At 42.9% G+C, this 23361-nt stretch overlaps 1 protein-coding gene across 1 annotated transcript; it reads left to right on the top strand.

Annotated features, from left to right (window-relative positions):
* Nucleotides 1-2: 2 nt before the first annotated feature.
* anapc5 (anaphase promoting complex subunit 5) lies at nucleotides 3-22986 on the top strand. Its single transcript, XM_028824271.2, has 17 exons — nucleotides 3-357; nucleotides 439-518; nucleotides 1582-1691; nucleotides 4925-5135; nucleotides 6552-6618; nucleotides 6728-6829; nucleotides 10365-10555; nucleotides 12449-12530; nucleotides 13186-13278; nucleotides 13958-14139; nucleotides 14681-14816; nucleotides 16975-17049; nucleotides 19226-19347; nucleotides 19866-19973; nucleotides 20292-20439; nucleotides 22232-22394; nucleotides 22563-22986. Exons 1-17 carry the CDS (start codon nucleotides 157-159, stop codon nucleotides 22772-22774), a joined length of 2283 nt encoding a protein of 760 aa, XP_028680104.1. The 5' UTR covers nucleotides 3-156; the 3' UTR covers nucleotides 22775-22986.
* The last annotated feature ends 375 nt before the right edge of the window (nucleotides 22987-23361 follow it).

Genomic DNA, 23361 nt, shown 5'->3' on the forward strand with positions numbered 1-23361 from the left:
GACGCGCGCAGAGCATTTCGGGAAGGCGGCTTGCTTATTTGTACAAAGGCGAAGAGAAGAAGTTGCTGCGGTGTATGTCATCGGTCACGCATAGTTTGTTTGACTGTTTTATCGGCTGGTAACCGCATGTAGTCGCCACACGTCTTGTTCGGCACCATGGCGAGTGTGCACGACAGTTTGTACTTCAATCCAATGATGACCAACGGCGTCGTGCATGCCAATGTGTTTGGCATCAAGGACTGGGTGACACCGTATAAGATCGCCGTGTTGGTGCTCCTTGACGAGATGACCGTGTCCAAGTGCATATCGCTCCTGGAGAAAAGGCGTCTCAACAAGCTCATCTTGCCCTTGCTGCAGGTAGTCATCCGGCACCCTCCGCGCTCTGTCTGCCACCCACAGAGCTCGAGAGTAACGGCGAGGTTTTGTTTTTGGTTTTAGGGTCCGGACATGACACTCGTTCAGTTGCTGAAAACGGTCGAAGACTGCTGCCCTCAGCTGGCGTACGCCGTCCATCTCCGGTAAGACCCGAACGACTGGACTGAGTGGGCAGGCTGCCCTCTGCTTTAGGGTACTGGGCAGAAAACACGAAGGGTCTCTGGCGCCCTCTTTCTTTTTTAGAATGCAGTTCTGTAGCCCTCCGTTTTTCGTTTTTTGCAGGTGCACTTTGACAAAGGTGTTCTCAGACTTGATGTCACCGAGTCCTGGCTCATCCATTTCTCCTCTTTTCAGATTTTACACTACACCTGCCTTGATGTAGGAGCTTTGTCTCCGCCATGTGCAAGTCCGTGTCCGGGTTATTGTGAATTCTCATCTTCCCGTTAGACAAGTTCATAATTCGGGGCTTACAGGGTCGTAACTGTCCCAGCGCTATTCCCTCTTGGGTGTGTTAATCGGCACGCAGGGTGTTTAGGCGGACTGTATGGCTGAGAACCGCTAATGCTGATGTGATTTGAACCTGAGCTAAAGGGCTTCATTAGAGAGAGCGTACAGTTCAGAGTGCAAATGTGAAAAAGAAAAGATTTAACATTCAGGGAATTTCAAGAAGAAGAAACGAAGTTCAAGTCCACTTACTGAAACAACACCCAGTCCTGTCTGTGTCTGGTCAGAAGACCCTCCATATGAATATGCCATACGCCACTCTTGACCCACAAGGTTTGTTTTTCCTCATTTGTGGACACATTTACTAGCCCAAAAAAGGTCTCTGGCGTATCCGTTTAGCATTAATATCTGTGGTCACCAGGGATTCATTGTGTGTGATGGAAGGTTTTTAATTTGTTTGTTTGCAGCCTTTGGCAGGTGTTAACAAATGTTTATCATCAGTACAACAAGCAGTTTCTGTATCTGAGTGTGATGGAGTGGTTAAGGCTTTGGACTTCAAACCCTGAGGTTCAGCGTTCAAATTGTGACCCTGAACAAGTCACTCGAGCTGTCTGTGCTCCAACTGGAGCACGAAAAGAAATGGAACCACCTTGGATAAAGGCCTTGGCGAAATAAGTAAATGTAAAAGAGTCTTTACACGTGCCGTAGAAAAGCATATGTTTACAAGAGCAGCAATCAAGTTTTATGGTTTGTTCTTTCCAGACTGCACCTCATGGCCGATGGAGAGCTGAAGGACATGGAGTCGTTTTTTGATGTTTTGCCCAGTCCGTTTAATGAGACAGAGTCTGAAGCGCACAAGTCTAGCGTAGTAGGTAAGCAAATGACTTTTTGTTGAACTAACATGTCGGATCTGTGGAGAGCGTGTGTGTGTGTGTGTGAGCTTAGAAAATGGGTGGATGAGTTAATGAGGATCAGGATACAGGATAACAATGCAATGTTTAATTTAGTATGTGCAATATACAGTATATTCTCAAAGGCAATGTATTGAAGTTGACTTTTGATGCTAAAGTTTTTCATAAACCAATAAAGTTACCTGTGGCCTAGAAATCTGCTGAAGCTTCACTACAGTGCAGAAACGGGACCCAGGACAAGTATCACTGTATTACATTACATCCCATAATAATAAAAATCACTACCTCCCTAAAGAAAACGTATTATAAATTATGTTAATGAAAAGAACTGAATCCATGTATTATAGATGTATAAAACGCTATTATCTTGTCACTTGATTACAAATGAGACTGCGAGCTTATGACCTGATATGTTATGGACAAAAAAAAAAAAATGGAAACACACTCCCAAAATAACATGCAAAATTCTACGTGTTTCTCTTGTAAATCCGTATTTTTAGTTTCTTGTGCTGGTTATGTAAATCTCATAACTGTTTCTGAATGTTAAGGTTTATGTTCAGGTGTGTTATCATCCGGAGTCTGTGCCCTCATCTCTGCATTTCTCTCTCCTTTTGCATGTACGGTGGGTTTATTCTAGTGGGCTGAGCTGGGCCTTTTTTGGAGTGTTAGCAGTCATGTGTACCGGGGGCCTTTTCCCTCTGTGTTGATGGTGTAGGCAGGGTAATCGGTGCCTTGCTCAAGTGTGTACTGCTGAAATGGCTTCCTTGTTGCCTGTGTGTCCTCACGTGTGTACATTCTTGGCCTTGTCCTGTTAAGCTCGAGTGTTTGCAGATGACTGTGTGTCAGCGTTCTATCTTTTCGGCACACACGAGGGCCCCCTTTTCAATCCTGCTTGGGTACAAATGATTCTCAAATTTCACGTTTTTCTAATAAAGTTTTTTTAATAGGTTTTGATATATATCCTGTTACCTTTTTCTTTTTTTTTTGGTATAAATATGTTTTATCTAACTGCCTTACCTTAACCTTTCTTATTTCTATTTGTCTGTTTTATTTCATTCTGTCTGTTACCTGTTATTAGATGCAACAGAGAAGGCAAATTTCATGTTTTCCTGTGTAAACATGACTAAATAAAGAAACGTAAACCTAAAGTGCAATACCTGCACGCTTCAGGAGGACCACTGGCCGTTGACCATTTGCTTTCTCAGACCAACTGGTGTGTCTGGATGTTTACTTGTGGCCGTGATGTATAAAGTTCATCACGTGATGAGTTGTTACCGAATCCCACCAGGACCTCGGCATGCTGTGTGTGTGATCTCTGATGCTTTTTTTCCCCCATGTGGTGTTTTTGGTTGCTGCTACACCTCACACTCTGCTTGCTCACTCCTCGGCAGTATTTTAAGAAGTCGGATATCTCAAAGTGACGGCTTTAACCAGTGTTATTTGGATTTTTGTTAAAACATCAAGTACAACGGCACGCATCAAAGAGCTTTAAATGGGATGGCGTGTGCACAACTAGCCCCATCACCTGTCAAAGACGAGTAACCAAACCCATTCGAGCACATTTGCTGTCTAATGCTGTATGTGAACCTACACTTGGTATCCTTATGTGTGTGAAGCGGCACCCCCTATGTAGCCCATTTGTCAGACTCGGTTATGTTGAGGCGCCTTGCTTGTCGCCTGTCTGCTTTTTATACTTCCAGCTTGTTCTTTGTGTGTCTCATACTCACACCTCATCTGGTAATCGCCCCACAAAGCCAAACCAACCAGTCGGGTAGCACTGAGCGACTGGATACACACACACACACACACACACACACACACAGCATTACGTTTTATCATATAGCACAAGTGCCTGTATGTTGTGTGCAAAGAAGACTTTTTCTTAGGAAGAGTTGGAGGAAATTTAATTTTTTTTCCCTCCTTCCTTCCTTCCTTCCTTCCTTCTCTTTAAATCCTACACATTTCCTAGAGCTCTTGTAGCACTAGGGTGTTGTGCCATGTTAGCCATTATGGATGTAGTGAGAAGTCAAGCAGAATGACCCCTTGTATTGGGTAACTAGAAAGATTACAACATGCAAGCTGTCGAGGCAACTCAGGCCCCTTCTTCAGGCGAGATGTCCTAATTCATCTTGCACAGTATTTGCATACAAAAGAAATGCTAGATTTCGTTTAATAAATATGATTTTCTACAAATGTAGACTAGAAAGCACAGTGTTGAACACTTGGTTAAAATGTAATGCTGAGGTTTATAATTTTCAACTTTTCAAACCTGTTTTGTTTGCTCGTCTGTTGGGTGTCAGTAGGTGTCACAGTATGACGATGATGATGATCTTACTGACATTTGTTACACAACTCCTACTGGCCTTTATAGAAGTGTGCTCTGTAGCATTCGGACTAATGCTCACTACTTTAAGTTTATTTTTGTTTTAAAGTGAGCATTGCTGTGCTACGTGAACAGCCCTCTGCCTGCTCGGCGCCCCACTGGCCCCTGCACAGGACCCTTAGACCATCCATTTGCATTCTGACTTGAGTTTGATACAATAGTACATTAACAAACAAAAAAAAAAGGGGGTGGATTTTTCATATTACATTAAACAAAATAGACAGTTTTATCAGTTTTCATAAATTCTTTTTATATGTGGCATTTATTTTGTTTGTTTGGTGTTTTTTATTCTTGTGCCTTCAGCTTTCTAATTGGTGCACATATTTCCTTATAAGCTTCTTGCCATTTCCACAAACGCCATTAATCTTATTATAAATGCCCGTCGCCAGAGTGGCTCCAGCTCTGGAGTGAAGACCCCCTGCGTTTGCAGCATCGATGACACGCATTTGAGCAGCATGGCCTGTTGGTGAACAGATTGAGTGAGTGATTTGGATAGAAATTTACCTTCGGTAAAGTGTGCAGTGCGAGTGTGGTGGTGTGTGCACTGTGCCTCAGTCTCGGGTACGAGGGCCCCCTGAAATGGACGCACACACCACAAGCCAATGTCCCTGGGCTAGCTGAGACCGCTGAATGAAACCAAACTATTATGGTACAGCCAGCGTAGACAGATGTGTGAAATATTCTTTGGATTCCATATTTTAAAAGCCTCCTTTTTTTAACCCATATACCGAGTAATGTACTGCAGGTGGTCTTGAGTTGGTTTCATCATTTTTCAGAGTTTGTAAATAACGGGTTTAACAAACACTTGCAGGCTTGTTCATGAGGCACATGGTGCTGGCCTACAATAAGCTGTCCTTCAGTCAAGTCTACAAGTTGTACAAAGCGCTCCAGCAGTACTACAAGAGTTACGAAAGGAAAGCCCCTCCTGCGAGCGACGCCACGACTGATGCAGATATGGAGCAGCTCGCCCCGGACAGCCTCGGGAGGAAGGTAGAAAAGCAAGATTTGGACCCGTCGCCCAGGTACTCCATTTTGGTATCTTTATCTGTATAGTATGCTATTGGCCAGACTTGGCTAACGTGCCCCTACAGAGGGAGCGCTCTAAGGGGTCTTTCTGACGTGCTCTGAATGTGTGTGTTATGTGGAGTGTGTTCAGTGATACCAGCTGGAGGCTATAGCCTGTGCACCGCTCCGCCCCAGAAAGGTCCTGGAATGATGTTGTCTCTGCACACCTCATGGCCGGCTTATGGTGGAGATCATTAATGAAAGTTGGATTTTTGTCACAAAGTGCTCTGTATGTAGTGAAATGTTCAGTTACTACGCTCCACAACTGTCCATTAAAGAATATAAAATGCTAACAGACAATATAAATATCAAAGAAATGGCATCTGCAAACAACTGCTATTGCTTTTATTGTTTTTAGTGTTAAAAGAAATCCTCAGCTACTCCACACTGGTTGCTCAGTTTGTTCTACGTATCCATTTCTTGCCTAAGTTGCTTTTCCAGTTCCAGGTAATGGGCAGCCAGTGCCTGTCTTGGCATCATTGGGCACAAGGTGAGTACCCACCATGGATGGAGTGCTGGTACATCTTACTGTGCCCACCTGCACACCCACAACTCACTCGCCAGACAAGCCAGCTCTCACACACACACACACACACACACGTGTTCTTAAATGTGTCTGATGGTAACGGAGCTCCTTGGCTAGGATGAAGAGGTTTATTCTTTATCTCAGAATGAGTCCAAGTTCCAAGCTGGTAAACCTCCATACCTCCTACATGACAACACATACATACTCACCCGGGCCTCAACCAGGAGGACATTGAGTCACAGACGGCAAGCGTGTGCAGATATCCTGCTAGTAGTCTGGAGTGACTGTGACCAACGGTATCCTCAACAAAAAACCTCTCGGCTCATGACGTTAATGAGCAGACTTCTCAAAAGTGTAAAAGAAGACACGCGGCTGATCCTAAAGCTGTGTGCTTGGCGGGGGGCTGCCAGAGTCTCGTGCTTTGTCCGCAGGTGCACTCGGTTTATGTGCCAGATCAGCGTTCATTCCCGTGTTTTCCATCACCATCATGGGTCTGTATCCTGGTTTATGTGCTTTGGACTCGATCGCGCCTCGTCGGATTGGGACGTGCGTCTTTGAAAAGCATTCTGTTGAGCTAACTGCTCCCGAGCAGAGTAAATCGGTTTGATTTTGACTCGTCAGCTTATCACTAAATCATCTTTTTTTTTAAGTGCATTCTCATTATTGACCTCATTTTCTCACGAGTTTGTTTGATTTTGCACATCCCCAGGACATTCACAGCAATTGCGACGCTTCGCAGCCCTTGAGTGTTTAGCCTTTGTAATTTCTGAGTGCCCCGACAGTTTATTTCCGTATTCACACTTGCTGTTTGAAATGTACGTTTAACTTGTGCGTTGTGTTGCTTTAGTGATGACGATGTCGCCAGTACTGAGCCGCTGTCCCAGAAGCAAGCTGAGTATTTTCTGGCCCAGCAGGTAATTTTCTGTTTTTATCCTACTGACTGGTGGTTTCATTTTTTAGGGTTGGGTAGCTGGGTGGGGCAAAATCTTTAATTTTAAAGGTGTTCTCCTTGTTTTCCTCCAGGCTTATTTTTTGAAAAATGATGAAAACAAAGCTCTGAAACCTGCAGGTCTACAGAACGAGCTGAACAACATGCTGAAGTTCAATCCAGACTTTGCAGAAGCGGTAAGTGGAAATTGGAACGGGGGAAAGGAAAAGAAGAATAAGAACGTAAACTTGCATGTTGAGCCCTCTGTAGATTTATAAACCTGGCCACCCAAAGTGAGATTTTGGTAGGTGCCACTGTGGTTTGTAGTGCGGGTCAAGAAAACAAAACACCTCTTCATGCAAAATGGAAAAAAGGTTTACTATAGTAAAGCAGCTCATGAAGCAGGATGTGGTGCTGTGACGTTTGTCCTGTGTTTAGAACACAGAGGAGTAATCTGCTATTACAGCTTTGTCATCAGAGGGGGCCTTACTTGATTTGTTTGTTCATCCCAACCTAAAAGGACAAGTGCGCTTGTGAGGATTGCTCTGTCAGTTTACCGCCACCAGTGGCTGGCTTACATCACAGAATGGGGTTTTGTCCTAATTCATCTAAAAGGTGGCGCCGCCTCGTGTGGAGCGTTATAGTCATTGCTGGTTCAGTGTGAGGAGGCTGGCACCAACTCTGGGGTGGTCTCCTGTCCTGCACTGGATTAAGTAGATATGAGAATGCCAAGTTGCTTCATGATTGTTGCTGTGAGGTGGGCCACATGGTGTAACTGGTCATTGACACATGCGGCCAGTTTGCAAACCTCAGGTGTTTCTCAGTGAAATGCTGAACTGTAAAGGACAAAGTGTGCACTTAATAAAATAGACCTCCGTGGCACTGCTTGAGTGTGTGTATGCCTAGCGGGCATTCTGGGGCGATCGTAGATGCACGCGTGCTGCCTTGGATGAGTTCATTTAAGAATTACATGCGTAATAATTGTGTGAAACATCAGCCTCTTGAAGGTCCTGCAGGCCGCTTAGGAGTTTGTGTGGGTTAGATAGATACAGTAATTTAATAAATGAATCGGGAGAGAAACAGGAGTTGGCAGATTCAGGAGTGGGCACAGCTTAACCTTCTTCATCTGAGCATTTTCATTTGTAGCACTGGAAGTGAGGCCGCATTCACTCGAGTCTGCCAAGCCTAGTTTCTCTCCACTTCAAATCCTAGCCCACTGTATAGATGACACACAAAACATCTAAGTGTTTACCAAAAAAAAAAATAGATAAGCTTGACCTATAAAAACGCATGGCGTGTTTAATTTTGAGTTGCTGAAGTTTAGATAAAAAGACCAGGGGCCTCATGTATAACGCTGTGAGTAGAACTTGCATTATAACATGGCGTACGCACAAAAGCCGGAATGTGTGTACGCACAGAAAAGTCCAGATGCATAAATCTGTGCGTTCGCCAACTTTCACTTTCTTCCGCTACATAAATCCTGATCAGTGTGAAAAGTAACACACGTGCCTGCTGTCCCACCCCAACTCCTCCCAGAATTATGCCTCTTTGAATATGCAAATCAATATAAATAGCCCTTAATCTCAGCGTTCTGTGAAAAAACAATGGGAAAAGCATGGGGGGAAATAGAAGAATTTCAGCGAATACCAAGTGGAGGCAAGGAAAAACTTAGTTCGTTGGTTTAAACAGTGATATAATCAACAAAAGGAAGTTGATCGAGTGATATATAGTGTCAGAGAAAATCGAAAGCTCAAGTTCACAAAGTTGCACAGTGCCCGAAATAAAAAAGAAGTTGTCACATATCAAAGTCGGCATGAAAAGGCGACTCGTAGCCCACCGTCTGAGTGTCATATGAAAGCTTATTAGGGTACAGTGAAAAAAAATGGCAACTTTAATCTCGGAATTTCCACTTTAATCACATAGTTTATTTTGTCATTAAAGTAGAACATAATAAACTTAATCTTAAAATCGTTAAATTTCGTAGTTTCTCAAATCCCATTGTAACTAAAGTAGCACGTTAAATGCTTGTATGTGCTCTGTGTGTGAATCACTACGTGCTTCCGGACTTTCTCTTCCTCTGACAGGACACAGAATCCATTACATTCGTAATATTACAGCTCTCTGAATAATTAAAATACTGAGATGTATATGTGATATCATTTTCATGATAGGAGTTAAAGCAGGTTATTAAACATGGGAACACGGTGGCGCAGTGATTGTTCCTGCCTCATGCAAGATGCTTGCTGCACCATGCGTACCTTAGATGAAATAATTTATTGGAGCAGTACTGTCTCTTTCAAACGTACTAACCTCCAATTCCTTTCCTTCCTTTTCTTTCTCCAAATACCCAATCGCCACACAATCAGCTCTGTAATAGACGTTAAGCCATCTGTAAGCTTAGAACGACGATTCTTCAAAACGTTTAAGGAACGTGTTTAATTATTCTATCCATCTATCCTTCCAGTGTCGCGCCAGCCCAGCAAGAATACAGCACGAGGCAGAAACAATCGATGAACTAGCTAGCGCTGCGGCACCGTGTCCTCACATGTTTAATTATTAACAATATAGATTATTTAAATTAAGTTAGTTTTATCTGTATAATCAACATATTCTGCTGCATTTCATCATAAAAATGATATCCTCATCATATGTAAATATGCGCTTTAAAAATGGCGCAGGGTATGCAATATTCTAAGTGTAGTGCCAGTTTACAGTGAGGTAATTGTACTTATAAGTACAAACAGTTCTACAAGGAGCACTTGATGGACTGATTGAGTGCGTTTAGAGCTCTTGTGATGAAACTGTTTTTGATCCGCGAGGTCCGTACAGGAAAGGTTCTGAAGCGTTTTGCCGTGGCTGAGGCAGCGTCTGCTTCATGCTGTATACCGATAATTCTCTTTCCGATCAGCTGCTGCTGTGATTCCAAACTCCGATACAGTGATACAAATACTTTGAGTGGTGCAGTGAAAGTAATATGGATAAAGATGATCCGCTATGGCAACAACCCTTAACGGGAGCAGCTGAAAGAAGAAAAAGAAAGTGCAGTGAGAGTAACAACGCTAAAGCAGTTATGGTATTTGGAATACTATGGCTATTCAGTGGACCATTATATTGCTGCAGGTTAATTACAATCTGATGCATTACACTAATAAACAATATGTAGTTAGTTTCAGTGTATTTATAAAGCCGCGTCCGAAATGTGGATCTAAGAAATGAGAGGGTAACCACACAAGAACAGTAGCACTGCTTTGACGCTGGGTGCCGCCAGTCTGTAAAACCGAGTAGAGAACTTGCGTACGCCAGGGTATGAGGTACCGTGGAAATGTGCGTGGCTTTACGGCAAGTTTAGGTTTTATACATCGTGATTTGAGCGTGGAAACGTTCGTACGCAACATTTCTGTGTGTACGCACAGTTTATACATGATGTTCCAGGGCTGGTGGTGACACTGCCAGAGCAGATTTTGAAGAATTGTCCATGCTGGGCATCGCTGCTTAATTCAAAGATCAGAGGGGAGAGCGCTTGTGAATGCCCACTAGATGGGCGTCTTTGGTTAAAATGGAACATGTAGTGCCCGCTCAATCATCTTCATCATTTTGTCACTAGTGGTGAATTACAGGCAGCATGAAGTGGCATAAACCCAAGTGACTGTGACGCATGTCTGAAGTGACAGAAGTACATTTTATGTGTGAGGTTTATGTATTTTTATTTATTTGTTTGTTTGTCTTTCCCAGCATTACTTGAGCTACCTGAACAGCATGAGAGTCCAAGATGTCTTTGTGTCGACTCACAGTCTCCTGCACTATTTCGACCGGCTGATTTTGAGTGGCAGTGATAGCAAAAGCAATGGAGACGAAGGTTATGGCCGGAGCTTGAGATACGCTGCTCTGAACCTTGCTGCGCTGCATTGCCGGTTTGGACACTAGTAAGTGTCTACACGTCTGTAATGTTCAAATCATTAGACTGTATATGTATGCAATGAGATGTTTTTGCCTTCCCCACATGGACTTCAGAGGAATGTGTACCATCAGGTGCTCCATTGCCATATGCCCTTTTTTAATACAGTAAATCCTACAAATCCAATACACGCGTGATATCTACCACAACATGCCTTTTAATAACCCCTCATCCACAACATCAAAACCACCCGCCTGATATTGTGTAGGCCACCAGAACAGCTCTGACCCGTCGAGGCCTGGACTCCACAGGACCTCTGAATGTCATTCAAGAAGTCCTGAAAGTTGCAAGGTGGGACCTTCATGGATTGAACTTGGTTTTCTAGCACATTCCACAGATCCTCGATTGGATTGAGCTCTGGGAAATTTGGAGGCCAAGTCATCCCCATGAACTCTTTGTCCTGTACCTCAGACCATTCCAGAACAATATTGCAGTGTGGCTGGGCGCATTATCCTCCTGAAAGATGCCACCGCCATCGGTGATACAGTTGCCATTGAAGGCATGTAGGTGGGTTGCACATGTCAGCAGAACATTGCCCAGAGTATTGCGTTGCCTCCACCGACTTTCTGCCTTCCCACGTTGCATTCTGCTGCCATCTCTTCCCCAGGTAAACTGCGCACAGGCACCTGGCCAGATTTACAAGAAAATGTTACTCGCCAGATCAGACCACCTTCTTCTTCATCTGCTCCATGGCCCCGTTCTGTAGCGTACATGCTTTCAGTGGTGGACCAAGGACAACAGGGGCACTGTGGTCTGCGGCTATGCAGCTCCAAATGCTGCAAGCTGTGACACTTTTCTTTCATGGTCAGCATAAAGGTTTTCATCCATTTGGTAGGATTGGGCCGACTGGTTACGCTTCACTCACCATGCGCATCAGTGAGCCTTGGGTGGCCATGAACCTTTGCTTCTTCACCGGCTGTCCTTCCTTGGACCACTTTTGGTAGGTATTAACCACTGCAAACTGCACAGCCCACACGACACGTCGTTTTAGACCAGTGGCCTAGCCGTTACAATGTGTCTGTCCCTTGTCAGAGTCACTCGGAGCCTTACGTGTGCCCTCAAGCTGACTGTGTACTTGTCATCTCCCTCCCCTTGACAGGCGCCATTGGAATGAAACCATTAACATCACTGACTTCACCTAGCAGTGGTTTGAATGCTGTGTCAGTGGGGGGTTCTAATGCTGTGTGAGTGTGTGATCATTGTATTGCAATGAGGTCAAAATTTGGGGTTTTTGCATATTTTAGGTACCTCTTAGCTTTCCCAGTGTAGGGCCAGACTGTAACTCAACTGTAATTTAAACTTTGAACTGTCGTTATCGTTATCTTTAGCACCCTATTGACTTTGAGGGAAATTGGTTCATGGGAGTATTTAGTTTAAATTTATTCCCACAAGGTGGTGCTAACAGTTCTTTTTTTGAAAAAACATTTCACATCTAACTTGTGGAAAACTAAAAGATGTACAGTTTTTGTGCAGAGCTGTTTTTGCCATTTAACTGTTTTTCTAGCCTGCCATCGTGAAGAACAGTATGTGTGGGTTTTTCACAAAAATGTTTTAAAGGACAATGGTTGGTCTTGAAAAATCAACCGTATTCTATATTTAACAATACTCCACCACATGTGCTCAACAGTAGAAAGTGTCACATTGCTGGTGAGAAGACGTGGCAGGACTCGGCACCAGAAACACTTTTTGTTCCTGTACTAATATGCTGTACATTTTTTTTGTCATCTGACAAGCTGCATGAACATCAGAATGTGTGACTTTATTTTCTTTTTCCTTCCTGCATCAGATTTCTTCTTTTTGTTAGTTGCTTCAGAGTTGCATGTCTTTCAGTTTTGCTTAAACGTGTCATGACTCAATTTAGCCAACAGGCGGAGCTGGCGCTGCAGGAAGCGATTCGCATTGCTCAGGAGTCCAGTGATCACGTCTGCTTACAGCACTGCCTGGTAAGAGCAGAGAGCTACTACTGAACTCTTCTTAAACTGTAACTGTGGGCTTCTGCTCCTTGTGATGCCTTTGTGTTGTTTAGTTCTAGAAATACTCCACATGCTGTCAGCCTTCAGACTGGGAGCTCCTGAGGTGCAGCAGCAGTTGTCTGATTACACAGTTTTAAGAACAAGTCTGTAAGCCCTTTGTGATGACCCCGATTTCTGCATTAAGTAGTCCTAACCGGGTGGTCTGATTTGAGTTTGTCAATTAAGCCCCTACAATGGCTTAATAGAAATGCCAAACCTTTTTGATCATACCCCTACCCCGAGGCTGTATGTGAGCAGTCGCTGACCAGTGCAGTCCCCCATAGCCTGGTGATGGGCTCCTGCGTGTACTACAGTATCGTTAGGGGTACCTAAGGCAGAAATCCCACTCATTCCAGAGAGTTCTTAAACGTTCTGCTTGCATCTACATCTTTGGTTGGGTGCCCTGCAACTCATTTGTTTTATATGATCCAGGTTACTTAATCACACTGGGGTGAGGTTTTAATTACAGAATAATTGTTTTCTTGTCTGTGTAACGCATTGGCGGACATGTTTTATTAGAATGTAGTGACTCCTGTTTACCCTGAGCCAGGACGTGTGTTGATGGCTTTGGTTTTTGTCTCTGCAGAGTTGGCTTTACTTGTTGCAGCAGATGAAAGGCTCAGACAGCACCGTCCTTACAGAGCACTCGGTCAAAATGGCTGTTCACTTTTCCTTACCGGTATGTTGATTTTCTTTGCTCCTTGTACATGTTAGAGTGTAAACCTTAAATCCCGATTGGCTATCTCCCTCCTCCTCGGCAACTCTACAAGAAATTGTGCAGGAGCTCCAAGAAATGATTCAGATTTCCTCCATCACGTGCAGTGGCCTGTTGGTGACCAAGATGACTACATTTTAGTCCACATATGTCACAAATGTGGCGCATTCAACTAGGTGTTTGTCGTACTTTCTTCCTCCTAATTTTGCTGTTTTTTACAAGCTGAAGAAAGTAGGCCTTGGCCAAGATGAAGCCTACTGTGGACGTTGATTTGGCTAAACGACTCCTGGCCTTACAATTCTGAGCAGCATGTTGTTTTTGAGTTTAAGAACGAGGGGCTAGCTGTCCTTGTCAGTTTTGCTTTGCGTACAACACAGCTGTGTAAAAAAAAAAAAAAATGGAGTGCGAACAGAACACAAAGATCTGCCAAGTTTCTTAATGACTTTGCTTAATCCAAAGTTTAAGTGGAAAACCAAAAAGGAGTTTGATTTCAGAAGAGCACCCTGTGAGCCGCTGTCCCCCAATGCAGAATGGCGTGATAAACGGAGCAGCCCCCGAACTCTTCAGTGCGGTTTGTCTCATTTATTTTATTTTTATTCATTTTATTTTTTTATTTTTTCCTCTCCCAACCCACATCTGCCAGTATTTAGCATCACTTGGAATACAATCGCTGGTTCAACAAAGTGCCATAAGAGGAAAAAATGCAAAAAAGTTAATTAATGCATTGAAGGACACGGATATACTACACTGGAAACACAGCATGTCGGAGCTCATCGATATCAGCATCGCCCAGAAGACTGCGATCTGGAGAATGTACGGCAAAAGGTACGAGCCTCGAGCTGGCTTCCTCCAGGGGTTGGCACAGTGTACCCAATTCTCCTCTTGGCTTTGAGCCCGGCCCCGGTGTCCTCTCTGACTTGAGCTGCAGCTATCAGTTGTGGTTTTCATAGTCTGATCTTTAAGGAGTGACGTTCTCCTCGGATGTGGAAGTCTGTTCTTACTGAGCAGCATGATTTATGTTTTAAGCAGGTGAAGTCAGTAGGACTGATTTTAGCATTTTTTGGGTGAATAAAATTAATCCAATAAAAATTTACATTTTAAAACCACAGTATAAATTTTTCTGGAAAAAATACCAAACTGATTTCCAGTTTCAATATGCAAAGCTGCTTCAGGTCCTTGAACAAATGTAATCTATTAATAGATGGTAGACTTGGCAGTGTGCAGTCGTCTGTATTCTGAAGTGCGATGTGAGCTGCCAATGTACGGGGTTTTGTTTGCAGAATGTTATGTGTTTTGCATTTTTTGGATTTTGATTTCTTTATGTCCCCGTCTCGATATTCAACTACTTCTTCTTCTTTGTTTTCAGCACAATGGCTTTGCAACAAGCCCAAATGCTCATGAACATGAACAGCCTGGAGTCTGTGAACCTGGGCGTGCAGCAGAACAACACGGAGGCCTTCACCGTTACCCTGTGCCACCTGGCAGAGCTCCACGCCGAGCAGGTAATCTTGTACTTTCACTGTGCCAGGAGTGGTCAAACATTTTGTCTCTGACCAGTTTATAGACCTCCTCTGTAAAATCGGACAAGATTTTATTTTTCAATAGAATGTCTGTAAATACCATTACACTTGGTAGAAGGTCCATGAAGCGCTTCTCCGATGATGAAACGTTTGTTCTTGCTCCTGCACCCACCAGGGTGTGGTTGACCTGACCTGACTTCTGGGTGAAGCATCTCTTTGAATCTGCCATTTCACAAGGCAGTCTTTACAGCTTGTGCATTGTCGTGAAATGCAGCGGCATTTGATACCTCAACATCACGGCAAAGCGGTGTTCAGGGGTGTTGAAGGCATGTAACCACTACGGACCACACCACTGACCAGAAGCCCAGCACCCCTGACCTTGATGGTGGTAGCTTTGGTTTTGGAGAGTTGGTATGTTTCTGTTGTTTTGATTGTAGTTTGTACCTCTGATTTGTGTGGCACATTAACTGGGGTTTGCATTGCTGGTGCGCTCTAACGTGGCAGGAATGAATCACTGGTGTTGTAAATTGTGATAGCAGGACAACTTGGATTTGCTCTTTGTGCCAAATTATGATCTGAAACCAGTAACGTGGGTTTTCTAGCTTTTGTGTTTTGATTGTGTAATTCTGCTTTTTAAAAACATCGGCTAATGTGTGGCCTCTTTAACAAAATTGGCTATAAACTGTTCCTGTTTTAGGTTCAGACACAAATGTTATTTGTTCTCCACTCGTAAGTCACCTCCACTGGTCTGCTGTTTAAAATGGAAATCTCACAGAATGTTCTGGAAAAACTGGTGCTTGAACAGTTGCATTGCAGTCACCAGCTTGACACGAGTTTTAGAGTTATGAGTGTGTGTGTTTAATAGTTAAGTTTGATGGGGCATCTTCAGGCTTGAAAAGTTTTTTAACTGTTTAGCTTAATTTTTTTTCCCCCACTTTTTAATGAAGAGGAATTCTGTCTGAGTGCAGGGTGCTGCTCCATGTAGCACAATATTTGAAGATTATATTTACAACTTTGATGCCTTCAGGCCCATGGCATTTACTGGGCAGGCCTTGTACCTCTTCTCACTTTTACTGCATAGTTTTACACTTGTGGTATGTGCAGGAATTGGCAAAGACCAACGTGACGGGCGTACCAGCCCATTCGCTGATTGAACAGCCTGAGAAGTTCATGGAAAATTATGACTGTCGAAGAATTTTATAAAGTCCAGACTTCAACTGAGGATATTTACTTAAAAGAAATAAAAGGCATAAGTAATTCTGTTAGTGAGAAGACTTGGAGTTGTCTTGGTGCAACTGTTGAAATGTACAGTGGACCCTTGACTTACGAACTCAATTCGTTTGCGAGGGCTGGTTGTAACTCAAGTTGGTTGTAAGTCAAGACTATTTTTCCCATAAGAAATAATGGAAATACCCATAATGCGTTCCGAACCGCCCACAGCAACACTTACTTAACCTTTTCATAATAAGAAAGTGTTGTATAATGTGCATAATTTACCAAAACACCAATAATTTTTCTAATGTACTAACCAAAAAGTTATACAAAGTGCCTAGCCTACCAGAAACAACAACTTCATGCTGTACTCACCATTTAATTTGACATCTTTGGGCTGCAGGAAGGAAGGAGGAGGAGAATGAAATGGAAGGTGGTTATTGTTTGGAAGGAGCCTCCTTATACAAAGCTTTTCTGTGTAAAATTGTCGAGATGGTGGATTTCGATGTGCTGTATATATTAGCGAGATCGGTCACACGAACACCACTCTCATATTTCCGCACAATTTCCTTCTTCGTTTCAATTGTGATCGCTTTCTTTACCTTTGTTACCTTCTCTTCCTTCCTTAGCAATTATCAAAATAAATTATATAAATCACTGCACTGATGAAAATTACGTCCACAAACACACGGGCTCCGACTGACGCTTACAAACGCTCTCGGCTGTTTGTTTACAATTGCGCAAGCGGTACATGTGACCGCATTTGGGTCGTAACGCAAGATGTTGGTCGTAAATCAAGTTGTTCGCATGTCAGGCTGGTCGTATATCAAGGGTCTACTGTACTTTAAAATATAAAGATCTCAGAGTTCAGTCTGCTGTAGTAATAACCTGTTTCTAAGTTTCCTTCTTATTTATCTGACTTCTACAGGGACAGTTTCAAGCTGCTTCTGAAATATTAAAACACTTAAAAGAGAGATTTCCTTCTAATTCCCAGAATGCAAAGGTAAGGCAGTCGTCTTGTGATGTTCGAACAATGCTTGTATTGGAGGGCTCCAGGAACCCCCCGAAATCTGCTGTATGTTGTGTGGCCTGACCACTTCTTTTTATGTTGAAGTGACTATTTGTAGGATTTACATTACAGTATAGAATAATTGAAATAAAATGGAGCGCAATACTTTTTTATAAAGAAATCCGTACTATGTCAGTGTTTGTGCGTCTAGTTTGGTAAACACACCTGTCTTATCATTGTACACTTTTGGGAGTGTGGAGGGTGTAGGCCTCAAACTGCCAGTGCCTTGGTGTCGCCTTTTCAATCCAAGCCTCTATATCTGTAAGGCAGAAGAAGTGCAAACAACCGTGGGACGTTGCGGTGTTTTTTGAAAACACAACCCCACTTTATCTTGACTTTCTGAGCTGTGCTTTCCACTATCTATCACTTTTCTTCCTTTACTGATGACAACGGGACAACAATCTAATACTCCTGAGAGCTTTCAGCACTTTGGCCGTGATGGTGCAGCGGGTCCTGCTGTTGTCTCATAGATTGAGTCGTTGGGGTCCAAATCCTGCCTTGGTGGAGTTTGCATATTGTTCTTTGTAATGTTTCCTATTGCTGTTTTGGTTTTACTCCTACATTCCCAGATGTGTGCCAGTTGGGTTAACTGGGAACCCCTAACTGGCCGTAGTATGAGTGTGCCCTGCCATGGACTGCCTTGTGTCCTGTGGTCCCTGTGAACCTGAACTGGATTAAGCAGGTTTGATTTTGATAGGTTGTTTTGTCTTTATGATTACCATATACATGCATATCAAGTGCCCTTTACAATTCATACTCACACTGCCAATAAGCTGGCATAACTTTTACAGGAATCTGTTAACTTTTGCCCATGTTAAGTAAATGTAATGTTTTTCAAATGCATTGGATTATAAATAAAAGCAGCTGTAATGGCAGTGAAAATTACTTAATTTTTGCAGAATTATTTGGTTTTTTTTGTAGGTACTTACCTGAATTTTGTAAACTAAACAAGTTTTACCTTAAATCAAAACTGATACTTTTTCAAATGGTATCCGGTTAGTAGTATTGCAAATTTATAGGCTTATTATTGTCTAGTGTGAGTGGAACTACCTGAACTGGAATGTCTCATCTTCCTTCATCTGTGATCCTCAAGACCTTTAACACTTTATTTTTTAATGGAGAATTTTAGCAAAAGTGAAACAAAAAACACAATTTGTACCAGCAGTGTAGCATGGTGGTGAAAGGAGCCTGCTTGGAATGCCAGTCCATCCTCTACCACTGTGCACCCCCTGTAACGACTTCTCTGAAGGATTTCAGTCTGTGGGCAGTAGCCAAATCTCAGCTGTGCCAGGTAAGGATGCCAAGAGCACAGTCCAGTTAGGAGATACTTAAAGGTGTGCTATCTTTCTGAGAAGAACTCTTCAGGACGGGGGTGCGGACATTGACTCAGGTACTCCAAATGAAAGTTCAGAAGCCAGTGCTCCCTGAAAGTCACATGGCGCTGCATTTGTGCCTTGAAGGAAACATCTGAAGATGGCATCTTCTCACCACATTTTCCTTTACACCAACCAGCATTAGTTAGATTACTACTGTGAGCTTAATGGGCACACGAAAGAGATAAAGAAGATAATGGAGTTTGTATACAAAGAAACATCCAGTTGGCAGAGCAAAACACTGCGCCATTGGCCAGTCAGCTACCAGTCTGAAAGACTAAATGTAAATGCAAACCGCAGTGGACTTTAACATTGGCACAGTGGCCATGTCTAGATGCACAGCACGACCGCTAAGGAGCAGTAAGATTTTTGTCTACAAGATTGTTTCGTACCCGACTATGCACTTGGCTGGCCATTTTTCTGTACTGAGCCCCAAATTTACTATCCTTGCCTTGGCAGAAAATTAAGTGGAACGCCCAAGTGTACTAAGCTACTTTTAGATTAACCAACGAGAACAAAACTCCTTCAAACATAAAGAGACTCAACTGCTAGTGTTTTTCAAATTTTTTAATATTCAGGGCAGCAACTGCTTGTTTCCAATTTATTAGACAAAGCGGCATCCTCCTTTGTAATAAAAGCAGCATCGGCGTTCTCATGTACTGGGCCGCTATTACAACACAATATGAAGATTGTTTTATACTAAAGTCTAATCTTTGTTTGTCCTTTTACTTGCCCAGTTATGGATGATTTGTGAACAGAAGATCCAGTTTGACAGAGCTTTAAACGATGGGAAGTACCATATAGCAGAATCGCTGGTGTCCGTGATATCGGCCCTCTGCAAGACAGAAGGCTTATACAGGTAAGACGTCCAAAGATGCTGAAACCCAACTGTTACAACTTGAACCTATCTGTATAAATGGTGGCTTGGTCTTTTGCTGTACGTTTTACTTTAAGAGAACCTTTTTGAAAATGCTGGGAGTGATGGTTGTACTTTGAGCAGACTTCCTTTTTTTCTTACATCAAGGAGTTCCATTTGCTCATTTTTTTTTTCTTTCCAACATTGGTGTATTCTAGCATTTCTTCCTCCTCTATTAACTGACCCTACAGCGTCTCTCTCAGCCATCGAGGTGTTCCCAGGTTACCTCTGTGTTACGTTTACTCAGGCCCCCAGTCCGCGTCTGACATGATACACAAACATCCTCAAGGCACCTTGACACGCTGCTACTTTTCCCTGCTTGTAGTTTGTGCCATTCAGTGAGTGAGCCTGCAGTGGCAGTTGTGTCACCAGTTGTCACCAGCTGTGTGGTTTGCATGGCAGCTTGCTGTTCAAATTATACAAAATTAAATTTTTCATTTTTTTTTTTCCCTTTTGCCCAGAAAAGCACTGGTATTAAAAGCCCAAAATCAAACATCTGAAGCTTATCAGGTTCTGCAGGGACTACTGGTCTATTGTGAAAAGACAAAGTGTACAGAAATGACAATTCGGTAAGTTTTTATATATCTGTTTAAAGGCAGTAGAGAGCTTGTTTTATTTGGAATATACATTTTTGTGATATTAAGGAAAAAAAATTGCTAAATGTCCTCTGGTTCATTCACTGTGAATAAAAGCTTTAGGGTTGTCACTGGCAAAGAGTGAAACAACATAAACGGTGGCTGTCTGAATTTCCCTCACCCCGGCTGTTGTTGCCAGAGGTGTTTTACCTTCATTTGTGAACCCAGGCTTGCCTGTGAAAAGAGCAGTTGGGCAGGAGAGTGGGCCGATCTGATTTGCTTCTTGGCTGACGTTTGTCTTCTCCTTTCCAGAGTAATGCTGGCCATTGCTGAGCTCTACTGGCGTTCGTCTTCTCATGGGATTGTCCTGCCGCTGTTACTGCAGACGTTAGCTTTGTCTCGAGAGCACCATCTTCAGAAACTTGCTTCAGAGACGGTTTTGCACTTGGCTTTTTCACAGGTGGGTGCCTCCTAGAAATATGTGATGGAAAGATACAAATACACAATGGCTGATGACCACTTCACGTCCAACATTACTTAAAGTACTCTGTATTTAGTAGAGTCGTGAAGGCAGAAAAGCAGTTCTATTCAATTCAAAATCAGAGCATTTGTTTGTTTAATTTGAGTTTACTTGTGTTCAAATTCCATTTTAATGAGGTCCTTTAAGGCTGTTGCAAACCCCTGCTGACAATGTTGATTTTTAAATTACCATCATCATCATCATCATCATCATCATCATTCCAGCTTAATCCATTTGAGGGTAGCAGAGGTCTAAGCCTATCACAGCACAACTGACCCCCGGGACAGAGTACCAGCTCTTCATTTGACCAGGGGAATTTCACCTCGGCACAAAAACCATCCAAACAAAGGAGTCGTCATTATAGTTCAAATTTTGGTTAGTTCATAACGGATGATAAAGCTGTGATCCTCGTTCCCGATCATAACATTCCTCTTACAGACCGACTCCATAGCTAGGACAAGCCGTACCCCACCACTCGTGGGACTGCCTGCATGGCTAGTGTTTAATGATCGGGGGGATACTGTAAAGGAGAGTGGCGTAGTTTCTTGGGAGTGTTTACCAATAGAAACAAATCGTACAAGAGTGCTGCTGTACCAAGGGAATCGTGTACTGCGATTTGTTTGACTGAATTGGTGAACTCGAGCAGCCATGTTGTTTGCTCTCTGCAGTCGATCAAGTAGGATGTTCTGTTTATCAGCCAGCTGAATTGAAAAAGTGGAATTCTTGAACAGGCCTGTCTTATTTTAGTATTATAAATGACTAAATATAAAAAAAGTTTTCATTGGTCCTAGAAATTTTAGAAAAGGTGTAGATAACAAAATTCTTAAGTTTAACTAGCAGAAGAAAAACTGCATTAGATCAAAGTTTCAAGTCTATCCGCACTGAACTTCCTGTGCAGTTAGTGTCAACGACAATCCCACCACGTGGTGTTTTAGCAAAAACCCACAACTTGCTTTTTTTCATCCTGTGTCAAAGACTCGTCCATGTTTATGATATTGAGGAGCCACCAACTCAACCAGTCCCCAAGTTTGTTCTGCTGTAGCTGGTAAGGCACATGGCTTTGCAGCTCCTCGGTATGACAGAAAAGTGGTCTGTCTTGTTGTATTGTATGCCTGCTGTGCACCACACCTACTGTAAGTGTGACCTAATTGAGGAGAACGTCACTAGCAGAGTCACAGACAGGAAGGAGACATGAAGATGAGAAGAGGGATGTTTTTATTTTCACAAAGCAACCATTTGCAAATTGATTTAAATTGGTAGTAAACAAAAATACAACCAAAGTAGACAACAGCACAAAACTAACTCCCATTCATGACGACGTTTAAATTGTTTAATTATAAAAATGTTAGGTTACCTTGTGACACTTGAAGACCCACTCTTCTCCCAAACCCTGGACCTGCTTCTTGTGCTACTGCGGTTTCGGTGACTTGGGTGCCCAAACTCCATCTGAAGTTGATTTCAAGTGACTCCGTTGGCAGACAGGGTGATCGGGTAGGTTGCCAGTAAAGGATTCTGAAAAATATCAAGGGGTCTTATTGCATCTTTGTTTTGTGCAAGCCAAAATAAACCTAAACCTGATGTTTACTTCCTTCTACATGAGCTCACTTTTTCCTGGCTATGGTTGCAGAGAGTCTGAGTTTCTTGTCACTGACCATCTGTGCAGTGCACATTTGCCCAAGGGAGTGTGTTTCTTTTTCAGTCTTGACGTGCCATCTCCTAATTTCTGTTCTAGCTGATGCTCGGTATTCCTGAACAAGCTCTAAACATTCTGCACATGGCAATCGAACCCATCTTGGCACATGGTGCTGTCATGGATAAAGGCCGAGCTCTGCTGCTGGTGGCCAAATGTCAAGTTGTTACTTCAGCTTCAGTACCTGCAGACCAGAGACATCAGGGTAAGTAGGACAAAAAAGGCTGTTGGCTTATGTCAGATTCAAATATTGAAATATGTTCCAGATGGACAGGATTGAAAAATCAAACCAGTGTGAGATGAAGCTGAGAGTGTTTCAGGCACAGGCTGAGCACATTTCCTTTTTGCCTTTATTTTTTTTTTTTTTTTTTAGCGCTTGTGGTGGCAATTCAAAACCTGGAAGAAGCCAGGAGTTACTTCGATAAAGTTGACTGTCGAGATAGAGTCCGAGACATCTTTTACCTGCAGGCCCGCTTGTATCACTCCCTGGGAAAAACTTTGGAGAGAAACAAGTGTGCCATGTTGTTTCGCCAGCTGAATGAAGAGCTGCCATCACACGGAGTGCCACTCCTCACACGCCTATGATAAGTTGCATTTGTTCAACCTGCCCTGTGATGGACTCTTTCTAATGCCTGGTCAGACAGTGGCCAGGGTCACTTGTGTATTATAATTAAGTGTATTGTGCACAATAAAACATTTTGATACTTGAGAACTGAATAAACAAACATTTGTATTGCACAAAGCTATTTAAAATACTTGTCTATCTTGGTAACTGAATAAAAAAATGCATTTATTAAGGAATGGACTTTACAGCAGTTTTGACGTGGTTGCCACTAGGTGGTGCCCCGTCCCAAATGTTAATGCTAGAAATGCTCCTTTCGCAGATCCTGGCTTACGTCCCTTGTGATAAGTAGGAAGGACAGGCCCATGGTTACCTTTTTAAACCTGGAGGGCCTTGAGAGTTTCTCGTTTCTCCAGGGGTGGACAGTCTTAGTCCTGTAGGACTTCATTCCACCTCTTTTTGGCTCTGTTTTTGAAAGAATTTTAGCATTGGGTTGGTTTTTCTTCCTCCAGATTACCACAGATTTGTAGTATAAGCAGAAGGTGATGTGAACAATGAGTACTAATAACAAGTCGGTTGTTACTAGCCGTGTCCTCAGGGATTTGACAAG

The sequence above is a fragment of the Erpetoichthys calabaricus genome, chromosome 18 (genome assembly GCF_900747795.2).
Source record: "Erpetoichthys calabaricus chromosome 18, fErpCal1.3, whole genome shotgun sequence".
NCBI lineage: Eukaryota > Metazoa > Chordata > Cladistia > Polypteriformes > Polypteridae > Erpetoichthys > Erpetoichthys calabaricus.

What these genes read in the sequence shown, in the direction of transcription:
- anapc5 (XM_028824271.2), top strand. Translation starts at nt 157, where the DNA reads ATGGCGAGTGTGCACGACAGTTTGTACTTCAATCCAATGATGACCAAC. An exon ending in TCTGCTTACAGCACTGCCTG is followed by an intron (nt 12,531 to 13,185) that starts GTAAGAGCAGAG and finishes TTGTCTCTGCAG; the next exon opens with AGTTGGCTTTACTTGTTGCA. An exon ending in CTAATTCCCAGAATGCAAAG is followed by an intron (nt 17,050 to 19,225) that starts GTAAGGCAGTCG and finishes TTACTTGCCCAG; the next exon opens with TTATGGATGATTTGTGAACA.